Source organism: Eschrichtius robustus, chromosome 14 (genome assembly GCF_028021215.1).
Source record: "Eschrichtius robustus isolate mEscRob2 chromosome 14, mEscRob2.pri, whole genome shotgun sequence".
Lineage (NCBI taxonomy): Eukaryota > Metazoa > Chordata > Mammalia > Artiodactyla > Eschrichtiidae > Eschrichtius > Eschrichtius robustus.
Genome location: NC_090837.1, coordinates 39,165,660 through 39,182,033, shown reverse-complemented (window position 1 = coordinate 39,182,033; position 16,374 = coordinate 39,165,660). Strand labels below are relative to the sequence as shown.

The 16,374-nt window shown below is 34.3% G+C and overlaps 1 protein-coding gene across 2 annotated transcripts in view; it reads right to left on the bottom strand.

Annotated features, from left to right (window-relative positions):
* Window positions 1-16,374, bottom strand: part of MIB1 (MIB E3 ubiquitin protein ligase 1) — a 117,023-nt gene that overhangs the window by 39,411 nt on the left and 61,238 nt on the right. For both annotated transcript variants that reach the window (XM_068562325.1, XM_068562324.1), the window contains exons 11-12: window positions 15,714-15,911; window positions 13,434-13,585 (exon numbers count right to left, since the gene is read on the bottom strand). In XM_068562325.1, the coding sequence (XP_068418426.1) occupies window positions 13,434-13,585; window positions 15,714-15,911 (350 nt within the window). The remainder of the gene's footprint in view (window positions 1-13,433; window positions 13,586-15,713; window positions 15,912-16,374) is intronic.

Below are 16,374 nucleotides of genomic sequence, written 5' to 3'. Positions count from 1 at the left end.
ATGTTCTTTTTCTGCTCCAGAATACCACATTACATTTAGTTGTCATGGCTCCTTAGGCTCCCCTTGGCTCTGACAGTTTCTTAGACTTTCCTTGTTTTTGATGATGTTGACAATGTTGAGGAGTACTAATCAGTTATTTTGTAGACTGTCCCTCAGTTGGAATTTGTCTGGTGTTTTCCCATGATTACACTGGGGTTATGAGTTTTGAAGAAGAAGGTCTCAAAGGTAGTGCCACTTCATCACATCACATCATGGGTACACACTATAAACATGACTTATCACTGTTGATGTTAACCCTGATCATATGGCTGAGGCAGTGTTTGTGAGGCTTCTCCACCACAGAGTTACTCTTTCTTCCCTTTTCTATACTATAGAACACTAAAATATACCATACACTCTTTGGAAAGAAGTCACTATGCACAGCCTAAACTTAACGCGTGGAAAGTTATGCTCCACTTCCTTGAAGGTGGAATATCCACATAAATTATTTAGAATTTTTCTACACTGGAGATTTGGGGTAGCTTAATTTTAACAGAGACCTATAACCCTCTCATCTTAATTAGAAAGCTGCTAATTAATGTTCATTCCTGATCTTCCCCTCACAAAAAGCAAACAAACAAAAACAAATAATATGATGCCTCAAGAAAAGAGCCAATCTTTGGGCCTAGCCTGCAAGATGAGCTAAGAAAAAAAACAGAATAGCCCCTGGTCCCCTCACCCTCATGTCCAGAGCAGCTCTGAGTGGTCTGTCTCCTTTCTTCTCATGGGGTAGACAATCTGAGGAACCCACAAGATAACCACAAAGGTCAGCTGTTCCCCACAGCACCTTAGTTAATTAAGAGGATTCTGCTGTTAGGTTGCAAGAACTGAGGCCCATAGAGTTAACGGGATAAGGGTGTTACAGCTCAATAAATCAATAATTATACTAAGCCAATAGACTCTCACTTGTGGAGCACAGGATGAGATTTGAAGGTACTTTCCCTAACGTTCAAACACTCTTCTTTATTTCTCAGTCTGGTTGTTTTCCAAAAGGTTAAGGACGTGGATGATTTAAGGATAAGATCTTACTACCAGTTAAGCAGGCATTTGTGAATACTGCCAAAGAAGCATTAAGTTCCGGAACAACTAATAGTGGTGCCTAGCATAATCCCTGGCACATGGTAATACTCAAACGTTTGCTGAATGATGAACAAATGAGTTCTAAGAAGCAGAGGGGACAAGCAGCTGTCTGCATGGTATGTAACAGTCAAATGGCGCTGGGTCCATTTTTAGGACCTGCCATGCTTTGCAATCTTTCTTCAGAGATGGGCAACATTTTTCCAAATAAACCATAGTAGCTAAACTGAGGAGGCCTTACATATTAGGATTACTTAATGTAAAAAGACATTAGAACGGCACAACAGCACATATTAGGTGTTCAATAAATGCTGAGTTAATGAACAATCCCTCAAATATAGTTTAAGCATGTTACTCCAGAATCCATAAAGAAACTTAATAAAAAAGTTGATGAATCCCAAGTAGAAGTTTTGTAGGGCATGCTAAAAGCATGTTAGTATGTAACGGTCTGAATACATTTTTATTCAATACACACCCCTATCTAAATGGATGGAGACAAGAAGTCTAGGAGGGTATATACCAAAATGCTATCTGTGATAATCACTTTAGTAAATGAGTATGGATAGTTTTTATTTTCTTTCATCTATTTATAGTGATAGACATGACTCAAATGTTTTTTAATTCTTTTTTTTGGTGTGCTTTAATTTTCTTCCCACAAACTCTTTTTTGACAGACACCGTAATTAAAAGGTTCATTAATTTAGCTTAAATTCATTAACTAGGAATTTGGTAATGTAGTAGAATTTAGCTCAAAATGAGAGAAATATGCAATGACAATGCAGGCTACAGGAGAGCTGTACAGGTGAGTACTCAGTCATTCTTAAAATAAGACAACCAAAATGATCTCTTCTATGATGTAAGGCAGGGAAGCCTAGTTTACTCATCTTTATACCCGCTTTGTGCACCCAGTATTAGGTGCTCAAAGTTAGCTGAATGGAACAAAAGAAGAAACAATCAAGTGAACAACCATCTTTCTGAGCATACTGGAGCAAGAATGCTCACCATGCTACATTTTCGGTTTACGTTCCAGTCCCCAAGAGTCCATTCCCTAACTACTTGCATTTTCATAAACCAGAGCAACAGCAGGCACAGTGGTGAAGATCTCAGTCTGAAGCCAAACTACCTGGGCTCACATTCTGGCACCAGCAAACTGAAGAGCTAATGACTTGAGCAGGTTACTTACCTTCTATGTCTCAGTTTCCTCATCTATAAAATGTGAGAATAATCACAAATCCTATTTCATAGTATCGTTATGAAAATTTTAAAGGGCTTAGAAGAGTACCTGGACCTTCATACACTATATGAGTGTTTGCTTGTGGGGGGGGGGGGGTACTTTTACTGCTACAAAATGGTCAGCAAAGATGGGGTAATTTAGAAACCTGAAAATTAACCTATCTTAACACTCTGAGATGTGTCATCTTATCACAATGTGTCTAAAATTATTTCAGGGCTTCCCTGGTGGCGCAGTGGTTGAGAATCTGCCTGCCAATGCAGGGGAAACGGGTTCGAGCCCTGGTCTGGGAAGATCCCACATGCCGCGGAGCAACTGGGCCCGTGAGCCACAACTACTGAGCCTGCGCGTCTGGAGCCTGTGCTCCGCAACAAGAAAGGCCGCAATAGTGAGAGGCCCGCGCACCGCCATGAGGAGTGGCCCCCGCTTGCCGCAACTAGAGAAAGCCCTCGCACAGAAATGAAGACCCAACACAGCCAAAAATAAATAAATAAATAAATAAATAAATAAATAAAAAGAAAACAGCTAGCTGTCTCTTTAAAATTATTTCAATATCTAGAAAAGCTGACTCTTTAAAACTGCCAAATATCTATAGAAGCATTCTTTATGTCACTGTTTTAAAATAGCCATCCAAAAAAATTAAACTGCTATGTTATTAAATGTTAAAGACAAAAAGAATGTCAAGGACAAATTTCCCTTCTAGGAGAATAAGCTCAGAAAACTGATAACTGTTTTTCTTGATTCTTAACTGAATCAATACTTAAGAGACTATATTTGAATTAAGAACAAAGTATAGTTGGTTTCTCTTGGGCATTCTTAGGCTTGTAAGATCTTAAATTGTATCTCCATAGGTTTGTGGAATTTGATGTTATATTTTTTTCTCCTTGGCTAAAAAATAAACTTCAATATTAAAATTTATGGTAAATATGCTATTAAATTTATAGCAGAAGTATTTTTCCTCTGCAACATACACTATGTGGCAAAGTTACATATAGGTTAATGACTATTTAAGTCTGCAGTAAAGTGTGAAATGATCATGCCTACATGCAATTTCAGAAAATAAAAGTGGAATGGCAATGTAGAAGGGAGGAAAAAACCACCTCACATTTGAGCATAAAATAAAATTTAATTAATGCATTTTAATAGTTATATAAGTATATATAGTTTCAATATAAAAGTACACAATTACTCAAAAGCATTCCAGACACTGTTTCTCACCTAAGTACTACAAAAAAATTTACTCAAATTGACAATGAATTTAAAGTTTTAAGTAGCATTTCCAAGATTTCATTTACAGATTACTCCTTTCTTCCTTTTTGATCTCTCTCCACCCTCAATATATAGGTTCTATTTACCATTTTTACAAATTTGCCATTCAAATATTATTTATTAAATTTAAAAAGAATGTATAGCAACAACTAGCTCTAAAAGGTAACACTACAAAATCCCTTCTGGCCTTCAGCTGTATAAAATATCATTATCCTGATTTTTTACCAATAAAAAAATCAGGTCATGAAACATATTTTGGCAGCAGAGGGATTTTACTTGTTTCATATCTGTCTAAAGATTGTCTTGCTACTCGCCAGGGTAATATTTTTTCCTCTTTCTTTTTTTCTCTGCAGTGCATCTAAGTTTAGTGACAGCCACATCAGGCTTTCCTAGTCTCAGCGCAAGCTCAGTGAAAATCTGGGATGTGTAAGTGGAAACATGAGAGACCGCTTTATTTGGCAGTGCTTTGGAAAAAAAAAAAAAAAGGAGGACAAATGGCAAGGCAGTGTTTGGACCGCAGGATGAACAATCAATAGGCAGAAAGCAAGATAGAGGCTTCCTCAGCTTCTGGATCGACAATCGACAGCTGAGAGACTATTTTTTGCTATGGTTGACTAAATATGGTCAGGGAAGAGAGAGGCACAAGAGAGCCTGTTTGCCTGGGAGTGCATGTTTCAAATGCTTAGCTGCCTATAAAGCTGTAACAGTTCAGCCTGTGGCCACTGAGGGAAGAATATAAGTTAACCTTTGTAGTGACCATGTGGAAGTCCTGACCTTGCTTGCAGACTTGACCTCTGGATATGACAAGGTAGCTTCAATACAGATCTACCATTTAATCCTGGAAACTAAAACAAACAAAAAAAATCTCACAGCAAGAAAGATGCAGAACATTTCCTGAGAAGTCAGAAGACCCCAATGTATTCTGGTGCGCAAAGAAAACAGGGTGAATGTCTACAGTTACTTGGGGGGGGAGCAAGGTGTGTTTTGATTTTTGTTGGGTTTTTATGTCTTTTTTAGATTATAAAATTAACCTCCTCTGCAACTTTTTCCCCAATTCTGAAGCATTCCATCTGAGAAATAAGTGAGGTTCATTTTCTTGGCCGTTGTAGCAACCTTCCTCCGTTGCTTAACTTTCTGTCCAGCAGAAACAAGGTGCTTATTACTGTGCAATACTAGTAATATGACATTCCAAATCAAATGGCCAACGCTGATTCAATTTTACTGTAGTTTTTTTTCTTTTCCCTTACGCATAAGGGAAGGGAGAGGGAAAAGATGGCTGACTTATTTTTGTTTGTTCATTTGTTTTTCAAATTTATCTTAAAAGGTGAGGTTCTGTGTTCACTGTTTCTTCCCCCTTACTTCACCCGGCTCATGAAAAGAAGCACTAATTCAGCAAACAGAGTGAAGAAACAATCAAGATGAGATGGCTGCTGCTGATGTGACTCTCTAGGTCTTTCTCTCTCTTCCTGCTGCTAACGCTGCATGACACTAAGCTTACAGGTAACACAGCACCACAGGCCTGTACTTTTAAGGATGCTTATGACTTTCTGCATGCTTACCTATTACCGACTCGATACATGTTTTTATTGTTAGATTAAATTCTATCTGGGCACAGCCTAGTTTCACAGTTCAAGTAGAGAGCTTATGTAGTATAAAAAGGAACGCTGTTAAATATCATGACAGGTAACTCGATCTCAAACTTGTACAAATCCATTCCTGTCATTTACATTATTAAAGAGTTCGTTTTTATTGTTTCAGATTAAATGGTGGTTTTGCATCCCTAGTAAATCAGATCCTGCTTCCAAAGTATACTATCGCTTAAAAACTATTAACTATTTCAAGGTTTAGTCAACCAAGATACTTGGTAGATCACAAAATACTTTTTATTGCCAACTCTAATAGTTGGGCACAAAAATAAATCAGAATGTGCATGGTGAAATTCTAACTCTGCATTGCTGAAACTGCTGTAGTACTGGGCTATCTGTTGCTACATTCTGATTTGCTCTCTATAAGCTGCACTAGCTTTTTATCACAGGCTGCAGAAATTCTACTTTCTGTGTCTTTTCTTCCCGTCCTTTCTCAGACAGGAAAATTTCTCATGGTTTTCTTTTAAATTAACCTTTTAATACCACAATAATAAAAGGCAACTCACCAACTATAATTTCTTTTCATGCTAAATGATCAAGCTAAAACTCAACTGCTCATAGGCTAATACCTTTCAGCTGTTTTTAAGTGAGACTTTGGACAGTACTGTTCTGGTACTTATCCTTTATATTAAAAACAAAAAAAACAAAGAATCAAAACAACTCAACTCACCAAAATTAGATATTAATTCATCTATCTAAATTTATATTTAACCCAAAAGTAGCACCAAAGTGCAAAATTCAGGTAAGTAACTAATAAAAAGAAAGGAACAACAAAGAAGTTTTCAAATGATCATGAGTTCTTATAAATCATCATCTTTAAAAATTCAGTTCATTCACACCCTAAAAAGATCTGGTTTTTCTCCTTGTCTTTTCAACTTTAGAGTTAATATCAGAAGAAGTACTAATTGGCTGTTAAGTTTTTAATAAGACATTTAGTTTGTAAAAAGAATTTGCACCAAATTAATTATTGTCTACTTGTAGGATCTAGAAGCAAACTGCAAAATAAGAAGAAATTTGCTCTGAAGACTATGAAGAAACACTAGGCTGATCTTACCAATATCTGAAATACACTCTGTAAATCCCCACTGATACTATGGATCTCTTGCAGAACCAAACCAGGACAAAGTTCAACAGATAACTGGTCAAAGTTTAAAAGTGTATGTCCACCAAGAACAAGGAACCATGAATGGCACTAATGCCATGCCTCAGGTAAATCTGTTATAAAGTTTAGTCTTTGATAGTCTCTGCAAATGATCTACCATTTCTCTCCATCAGTAAGCTGAATGTTTTACTAACAAATGCAAAAATAAAACATTTCGTGTTTTTACAGCTAACAACTTAGTAATACCTACTCAGAGTACATACTTCTTTATGTACCCATATGAACATACAATGCTATGGAATGTAAAGAAGTATGTATTTTTGGTAGGCAATAAACCGCCAAGAGGGAACTAGAATGCAGCTATGTGAATGACCTTCATATGGTAAATTAACCTAATGTCAAAGAAATGACCTTTGGCAATACTAACACCAGAAAAATGTACCTACTACTTACAGATGGAAACTAAATGTTGCTAAGATTTATATTTTGTGAAGAAAAAAAGTTTTACTGAAGTAGATTTAAAATTATCATGAAATTCCTTTTAAATCTTTTAAGTTAAGCATACTACATTTTACATTTTTTAAATTAAGTATTCACATGATTAAAGTTGAATACAAAAGAGAATAGAGTATTACTAGTACAAAACAATGAGGGATACACATGACCTATTTTCTGTCTCCACAATTTGACATTAATTTAAATGTATCATATTAGTAGTGTTGACTGATTTAACAAAAGCCAACTTCATTTGCCTTTCGACAGCTCTTCTTCATATTTTGATAAATTTATAATTTAATAATATTAGAGGAATTTCTGAAGCGAGTTTTGCTGTTTTAGGTTTTCTTTCTGAAAGCTATAGACATAGTTATGATTTTAAAAGGCTATCTTTCAAGTAAAATTCTGCTCTCAAAGAAAAAAAAATGGTCCTTGTCCTTCTCCCTAATCCAGTCTCCACTTTCAGTGCTGTGTAAGTACTTAGAATGAATCAAGACATAAGATTTATTCATGAAAAATGACAAAATTCTGGGAAATAGCTGTAAGTCAACAGGGCACATTGGTCACAGACTGCCAAATATTTAAAATAAATTAATTTATTATCTATATTATCCTTGAATTTGCTTTCTCCAAAGAGGGCACATAAAATGAAAACACTATAGTCAAGAAACCAATTTATACAGAAAGAATAACCATCTTTTATTAGTACTATGCAATTATAATTCAATTTTTTATAAATATGATAGACCTACTATTTATAGTATGTTAGATATATTAAAATACTTTTTTGTATTTTATATAAAATTTATTTTGTACAATATATATTTATATACTACTAAATTATAAATGATATAGCTCTTAGCAACAATTTATAAGTAGTACCTACTTTAAGCTACTATAATAGACTTTGAAAAAGAAATACTAATATTAATATTCATATATTCTAATCATTTCTTACTAAAAGTTTTATTTTGACTAGAGTATTCAGACATGTATTACATGTCTAAATTTTTTGTGTCACAGTTGAATAGAAATGGCTATAAGGTTATCCAATTTTCTGTTTAATAAGACAACTAGATAATTGTCAAAAGATGATTTTCATTTTATCAGCAGATTATAAAGAATGAGAGAATGACTATTAGATATGGTAGCATATAAATTATTGAATATTTATTGGAAGTTACAAAAAGTTCATAATTTTAAAATTCCACATTTTCAAAGAAAAAATCAGTTCAAAGTTTAACTCATTCAAGAATAGCCCTTCTTTCTGATCATCTACAAAGAGAATGGCAAAGCTGCATATTCCATTTGTTAAGTTTAACTGTACATGCCCTAAATAGCAAAAACTGACAACATATACCTCAAAAGTAGAGGTTCCTCTATAAAACTACTCAAAGGGTATTACTGCATCCATGTTTTATAATAAACAATTATATTCATCATTCTATAGGTATAAATGTTTTTAATAATTATTTTAAAACATCCCAGCAACTAAGAATCTCGTTGCTACAATATTAAGAGTATATAATCCCTAGAAAATAAAATGACAGCATCTGTTATTCATTTGAAAAAGTAAAATTATACACTGATTCTAGTGCTTACAAGTTCAACTTAACATATCTAAGAGTATTTTCAATCACTCTAAAATGTCACATCTATCACTTAGATCAGCTGTTCATTTTTAACTGAGTACATATTAAACTCTGGGCATCTGCTGACACTGGCGTAACTCAAACATTTCAACTGTCTCGCTGACAGGGATAACAGATGCTGACATTATCAAATGCTGTACTATTTTTTTTCCATGGCCTCTCCTTGCCCCGATATGGCCAGTATATGAAACTGAACTGCCATCCAAAAGCACACTTGAGCAACTGGATCTGCTAAACGGCTCCCATATAACTAGTAAAAATAGAAGCCAGTTTTATTGCTATCATCAGCACTGAAGTCCACGCAATTTAACACCTGTTTCATTTCTATTAAAATGATGGAAATAATAGTAGTCACATTAATTTCACCAGCAGCATGACACTCATCAACCAACAGATGCAGAATATACTTAATATGAGAATTGTTTGAATATTGCCTGAATTAGTGTTGACCTTCTCCCAGTTTGGTTCAAAACAGATAACTATTTCTTTATATTTCACTGACAGCACTTACAGGCAAACTATAACTGCTCAAACTTTTATTTCAAGGCAAGTATTTTCAGAAGACATCCTTTCCCAATACTGAAATCCCCTTATAACAAAAATTTGTTCTACTGAGTTTTAATGGTAGTTTTAATACTCAAATTCATGATTATTACTAACCACAAGTCAATGTATTATTAAGCTGATAATGAGAAGTAACTAGGCAATCTGTACCCAAAATGACAGAGAATTCAGTCAAGGAACTAGACCTTTAAAAGGGTTAAATTATTAACCTATGATTAGTAATACTACATAAGCAAAAAGAAAGAAAAATAAGCTATCATGCATGGCAGTTCCTTTCAACACAAGTCTAAGCAATACACTGAATACACGTGTCATCTATTTATAAACCAAAGCCCAGAGGTACTTTCTTAAGGCTACTCATTCCTCCACCCCGTCAGCAACTTGCTGTTAGTCCTTAAGTATAATACTAAAAAAAGCAGCGGCAGTAGAAAAGTATGACTAGCAGTGCTCTTCCCTAACCTATTTCACTTACTTATTTGGTTTACTGCCCAAGGATAAATAGATAACATTACTCTGATACACATCAAGATCTATTTGCTCTTTTAAATGGTGTGGGTTTTGAAACAGGTCACTGTCTGTATTTAAGAATTAAGCAAAAGTGTAAAAATAAAGATGTACATTGATAACTCCTTAATGCACTAACGACGTATTAAAGGGTAAAATTTCTGCACGACTAGAGAAGGGAATAGTAGGAAAAGTGCCTTCAAAACATAAAGTTTTACATTCAATGGCTGAAATACTGATATGAGAATCTCTTAACATTTGTGTAAGGACCATAACCATAATTTTTCAAATAAAAAACATTTTAACTGTTCTGGGTCCCAAACTAGCGGCACTGCAATGCTTTGCTAGAGCTGGTAAAATGGAACCAAATCGCCTCTTCAATGGATTTGGTCCCCTTCAACCAGCTGTAGCTATGCATTGATTACTACAGGACAGCCAGCGTTTTCATTTATCAGTATCAATCACATCAACTAATTTCAACTTATTTAAATTACTCAGATTGTGGTTTAAATCAAATAATTTGTTACTGTTAATTCTACTTGGAAGAGCCATAATGGTAAATAATGTTTATAAACAGCTTTATGAAAAATGTGTGGATGACATAAGGCTTTCAAATAAAATTATTTTATCCATTTATGGTCTCTTGGTATTAAATTTCTTATCCTTCAGAAAAGAAATGGTATTGAAATGTAGACTATGCCACACAATTTAAAAAAAACAAAACTTCCTTCAAAGGAAGAAAATATCTGGGAAGGTCACCTGAAACCATAACAGGAATGTCACAGTGTGGGCACGCACATTTTTAAATTAAAGAAAAATGTAACATTATATAAAATAAAACTCCAGCAATGTTGAGTCACTACCTTCCATATGATTACCAGTTAATTCTACTGCTATTTAATAGAACATTGATAGGTAAGGTGGAAAAGGAGATGACGACACTGCAGAGCATCTTACAGACAGACTTAAACAGAAAGTATCTCATTCTTCTGACCCTGAACCAAAAGACTTTAATCCTCAAAAAAGAAACAAAAAACTAATAAGTATTGCTACCTTTTTACTTATGTAGACATTTCACCGCTCCAAACATGTTTCCTCAGTTGTAAAAGGAGAAGACTTTTTCTAATTCTGAGTTAAAATGGTTTCTTCTGTCTTACAACCTCACTGGTCAGTACCAGGAAAGAAAAGCCAATTTTAAGAATACGAAACTTGATGTAGAAAAAAAAGAACTCAAAACAACCCAAGTTACAATTACAACCAATATATAACTTGTGTTATCTTCTGATATTCTTTCGTGTCCAATTAAAATCACACTTTATTGGGCAATGTACAGTCAAAACTGCATAAAATGTCTTAAGGAAATAGGAATAAAGAAGTTGTGTACCTTTAACTAAAGCACCACTTTGTTGTAGAATGAAAGTTTTTTTTTTTCTTTTTTTATGTCACCTGACACCAATTATCTGGTTGGAGGAGTCACTGTTATAAATTTCCAGAGGAATTCTCAAGAATTAAAGAAACAGAAGTAGTATTTTTTTCCTCCTTGTATAGGCTTAACATTATATTAAATATACTATGCCTATTCTCAATAAAGTTAAACAGTTCGAAATATTTAAAAGTTACTTCCTAAACACTTTAATTTTCAGTCTATCTTAAACTTTGTAACTTAAAAATATTATAACCTAAATTAAATTCCCTCAGTAAAATCTCTTTTTGACCATCCTAATTTGAAATAATTGCTGTTTCAACTCTTGACCGTTTCTCTACAGAATTTATATTTTAATTGATCATATACTCCTGTGATATCTAACACTGTCCTGTCATATTAAGACTAACATGCATTGAGTCCCCAGTATAGTCAAGGCATTACAGGAGATACACAGATAAATATTTGTGCCCACAATTTTATCAGAAAGAAACATAAAAATGCACATACTAAGGAACAGCACAAAGCAGATTATAAGTGCAAGAAAACAAAAACACAGAACAAGGAAGTATAGGGCAAACAGAAAATAACTTCAGTGATGATATAGAGGAGCTCTGGAAGAGAGATGGTTAAGAAAAAGAAGGGATAAGGGCATCTTAATGAAAGAAAATGCTTAATAAATGAAGGAAGAGAGCAGACAATTTTAGGGAGAGAGAGTAGTATAATGTAGCTGAAGGGCAAGGTGGGCAGAGGGATTTTAATTAGTAGGAGATAAAGTTAGAAAGACAGGCTCATGAAGCACAAGAAGTGAGCTTGATATATTAATACATTCTTAGTTAAATCATTCACTGTCCACGTGTTCCAGTCTTGCCTCACATACAGACCGTAATACAGAGAAAAGAATATAAAGTGGCTAAGAGCAGTGATTCTAAAGTCAAACAGACCTTGCTCAAGTTCCAACTGTCCACTAGTCAGCTGCATGATCTTGAATAACTAAATTCATCTCTTTATAAGCCTCATATGCTTCATCTATAAAATGAGGATATTAACACCTGCTTCAAAAAGCTGTTCAAAGGATTGAATGAGATAATGCATGTACACTACTTAGTAGAGGCCAGGCATGTGGTAAATGCTATCATTATCATCTTTTATTTGAAAGGCAGGGAACATATAATACTACTGTGTCTCCTTTACAGTGCCAACGTATGAAGTGTTCAAATATTTGTAATTTGAAAAAACAAATCAAGATATAACCTAAAACACTGTCATTTATTTCATCCTAGATTATACACCGATTGTTACAGCTACCAACAACCAATCACAATAAAATCCTTTTGTTCTCTGTGCTCACCCTCTAGTGGTGATCCTAAGAAGCTAAAAAACAGCAAAAAAAAGTAAAAGGAAACATGATGTAAAAATGCAATATGGAACCAAAGAATAAGAATTCATGGTGTTTATAGTTAATAATACTGCATTGTATATTTGAAAGCTGCTAAGAGAACAGGTCTTAAAAGTTGTCACCACAAGAAAAAAAAATTTGGAACTATGCGTGGTGATGGATGTTAACTAGACTTACTGTGGCGATCACTTCACAATATATACAAATATCAAATCATTATTTTGTAACACCTGATACTAATATGTTATATGTCAATTATACCTCAATTTTTTAAAATTTAGGGTAGATTAAATTATGAAAATAAACTTCTAAGTAAACATCTCCCTCAGTCAATATACATGGGCTTGATTCAACTATAAACAGAAGACATCTAATGTAGCATTTTCTAAAATACTTCTCAAGGTAAAGTTGTTCCAAAAAATTCATTCACAGAAAGTTCTAGGTTAAGCAAAGCTAATAACCATTTTCCTTTACTGTGAGACTTCGCAGATCCTTTATGAATTCTATGACTTCCCGAAAGTCTTTCTCGAACTTTAACCAGCAAGCACTTTTTTCAGTAGACCACCTATTACTATAACAATGATTGGAGGACCTCTATACTAGAAGTTTATAGGTAATTATATTATTAATAAGAAATTCGGTAACTTAATAGTTATTTAGCCACAAGTTTAAAAAAATAATTACCATGCAAATAAATAACATGGGGCTAGAGGACACCTGAGAATGATCTTGAAGAAACATAAATCTCCAAATGGAATGCATTTTAATTAAATCTTTAGAATACAAGCAAGTATTCCTGATACTTTATATCCATATTAATATATATTTAAATAGTCATTTCATAATACTTGTATTAGTTTAACCAAAAAAGAAACATATAAAACTAATCTATTTAATGAAGTTCATAATTTCCACAGACCTTAAAACATTAAAGTAAACCAAATTATTTCCTCATAAATATCAGAAAAAGAGAACCAGCATCAGGAAAATATTTTTAAATTGCATATAAAATAGTAAAACGTGACATCTTTACCTGGGATTTCCTCTTAGTGCAGCATGGTGTAGAGCATTAAATCCATTATTATTTGTAATGGTAACATCTGCTCCAGCTTCCAGAAGAACCGCCAGGATATCATCACGTTTCTTACTTATTGCATCATGAAGAGGGGTATCACCTTCAGAATCCTTTTTTTTTTTTTTTAAGTTTAAAGAGACTTTCATTAGTTCTTTTTCAATTAATCATTATATGTAATGTTAATACTTATAATGAACTACTGAACAAAGAAACAAAAGCAGAAGCCATATCCAACAACCCGTTAACAAAACACGCTGTGTGTTAAATTTTAAAATGCAGGCAAGAAATATTAGCCTCATTATAGTAAAGAAATTCCTACTCAATCTAGATGTAAAAGACAATAAGCACGCTGTAGCTTTCCAAAGAAAATAAAAAATAAAATCAAAGAAGTACCCTCAAATATAATTTAGCAAATAACAAAATTTAATGAGGTGGAAAACCTGCCCCCCACCCCAATTCATTAGCTTACAATGGCCTGCTATACCACATTCCTACCATTAATTGTTATACTCTAAAATTCCACACCAAACCTGCACCAGTCTTGGGAGTCCCATAGTAATGAATTTAAAGTCAGTGGTTATCAACCTTGGCTGCACTTTAGAATCTGTGGGGAGTTCTTAAAAAATCCTAATACCCAGGCTGTTCTTCAGACCAACTAAGCCAGAATCTCTGGGGGTGAAAGCCAGGCATCAACAGTTTTTCAGAGCTCCCCAGATGATTATGTTGTGCAGTCACAGTTGAGAATCATTAATCTAAATGTTTTCAAAGGGCAGGAAAGTGGCTAGTTAACTCAAAGTGAAGCCAAATGAAAAAGAAAATCTGACAGTCTCAGTCTACCTTTTTCTCAAGGTACTTTTTTCATTAATCAATGATTTAGCAATAAGTTGTTATTCACTATCAGTCATCTGGATAAATGGGTAATTTAGACCTTTTTCATATCATAGTCATAAATACTATTCTCAGTAAAGCCATATATAGCCTATCCTACGGCATATACCACGGATGCCAAATCCAGTCTTCCACCTATTTTTGTAATAGTTTTACTGGAACATAGCCACAAACATCCATTTATGTACTATCTACAGCAGCTTTCAGGCTACAATGGCAGTGTTGGATAGTTGTGATAGAAATCATATGAAAGCCTAAAATATCATCCGGCCCATTACATAAAAAGTTTGCCAATCTCAGGTATATATTCATCCACACACATTAAAAAATTCCCAACACAAGTTCAATCCAACAATCCAACTTCTATCCGCCTATCCAGTGGCACTAAAAATTCAGTCTCCAACTTGAGACGGGCTCTTAACATGGCTGGCATAAGCTTCTACAGGTCCTCATCTATCCTGCCTTCTTTTCCCCACAGTAGCTATTCCAAACCTTCATCATTCTTCTCAATCACCCTTTCTACACCTACCACTCCCCACTCACTCTCAACAGATGACTTTGCCTCCCATCTCAGACAAAAAAAGTTAGCAGGTATAAATTCCCACTCCTTCAACAGATTAACTCCCCTCAATTCCTCCCCCCATCCTCCAATCCAGCCATCAGAAGCTGTCAGTTCCCTACTCCATCAGTTCCAAAATGGATGTACCTCAGAAATATCAGTCCATAGTAACCATCTAGCTAAACAAAATCTCTGATTCTTTCAGTTCTTCTCAAACCCTCAGTCCCATTACTCTGGTTCTTCTTCTTCATTACTTCTCTGAGATCTATCCAATTTAATTCACCTGGTTGCCAAAACTATAGATGGGAAGAATCATTTCTTAGGTGACTCTTCCTTAGGTCCTACTACAAATCAATCTTAAAACCCTATATGTATTTCCAAATCAGAAAATCTTCCAAGACTGGATTAATGACTAGACCCAGACTCTAAGATAAATTAAGCTACAATTAAAATACTTTTGATACCTCTGAAGTAACTATAATGAAATGCTGAAGCTCACTGTCATGATCAATAAAGTTAAATCAAATCAACTCAGAGCTGATATTTTCACAAGTTCCCATCCCCAACTCCCCCAAACAAAATCGATTTACTGACACTTTCTTAAAAAAGGCTTTTCTAAGAAGGAATAACTGCCAATTTTATGACATTCTATACCTTCAGTATCATTTAGTATGATTGATCATACAAAAAAGAACTGAAAACAAAAGAATGCTTACCACAAAACCATTTAGTACTTCCATTTAAAAGAATCCTAGCAATACCTGCAGAATATATTTCTTTAAAGGTTTTACCTGAAGACTGGGATGACAGCCAAAGTCCAATAAAGTCTTCACCACTTGAAGGTGACCTTTATTGACAGCAATATGAAGTGGTGTCTGCCGGCGCTTGTTTCGTGCATTCAGATCAGCGCTGCCTCGGTGCAGCACTTCTATAACAGCGCCTTCATCTCCAAAAGCTGCATGGTGAACAGCTCTATCTCCATCTTTATCCTAAACAGCAGCATTTAAATCTGAGTCAGTGAATATTTTAGAAAGAAAAACAAAACTCGAAGCTATAATAATTCATCAAGAACCAGATTAATGTGAGAAAAGGAAACAGAAAACAGAATGGAGCCAACAAAATAACTAGAAATTCGCTTGAATCGTGATTAACTCCAAAGATAAATGATGATCTGGATCATTATATCGTGCACACATATACCAGACCAATAGTTATTTCAGAAGTAGCTTGATTCTTCAGTACCCCTAATTTATCAGGCATGATGGTAAGCCAACATTAGAAAATGTTAAATCACGACACAACTATATGAAGTTATTTTCATTTTAAAAAATGTTACACAGATTTTTTTAATAACATAAAAATTATGTTAGCGATTGAGTAATTTAAAAAAAAAGAATGAATGCCAAACAGTATGATCTCAACTAGCTTTAAGGGGAAGAAATATATCAACAT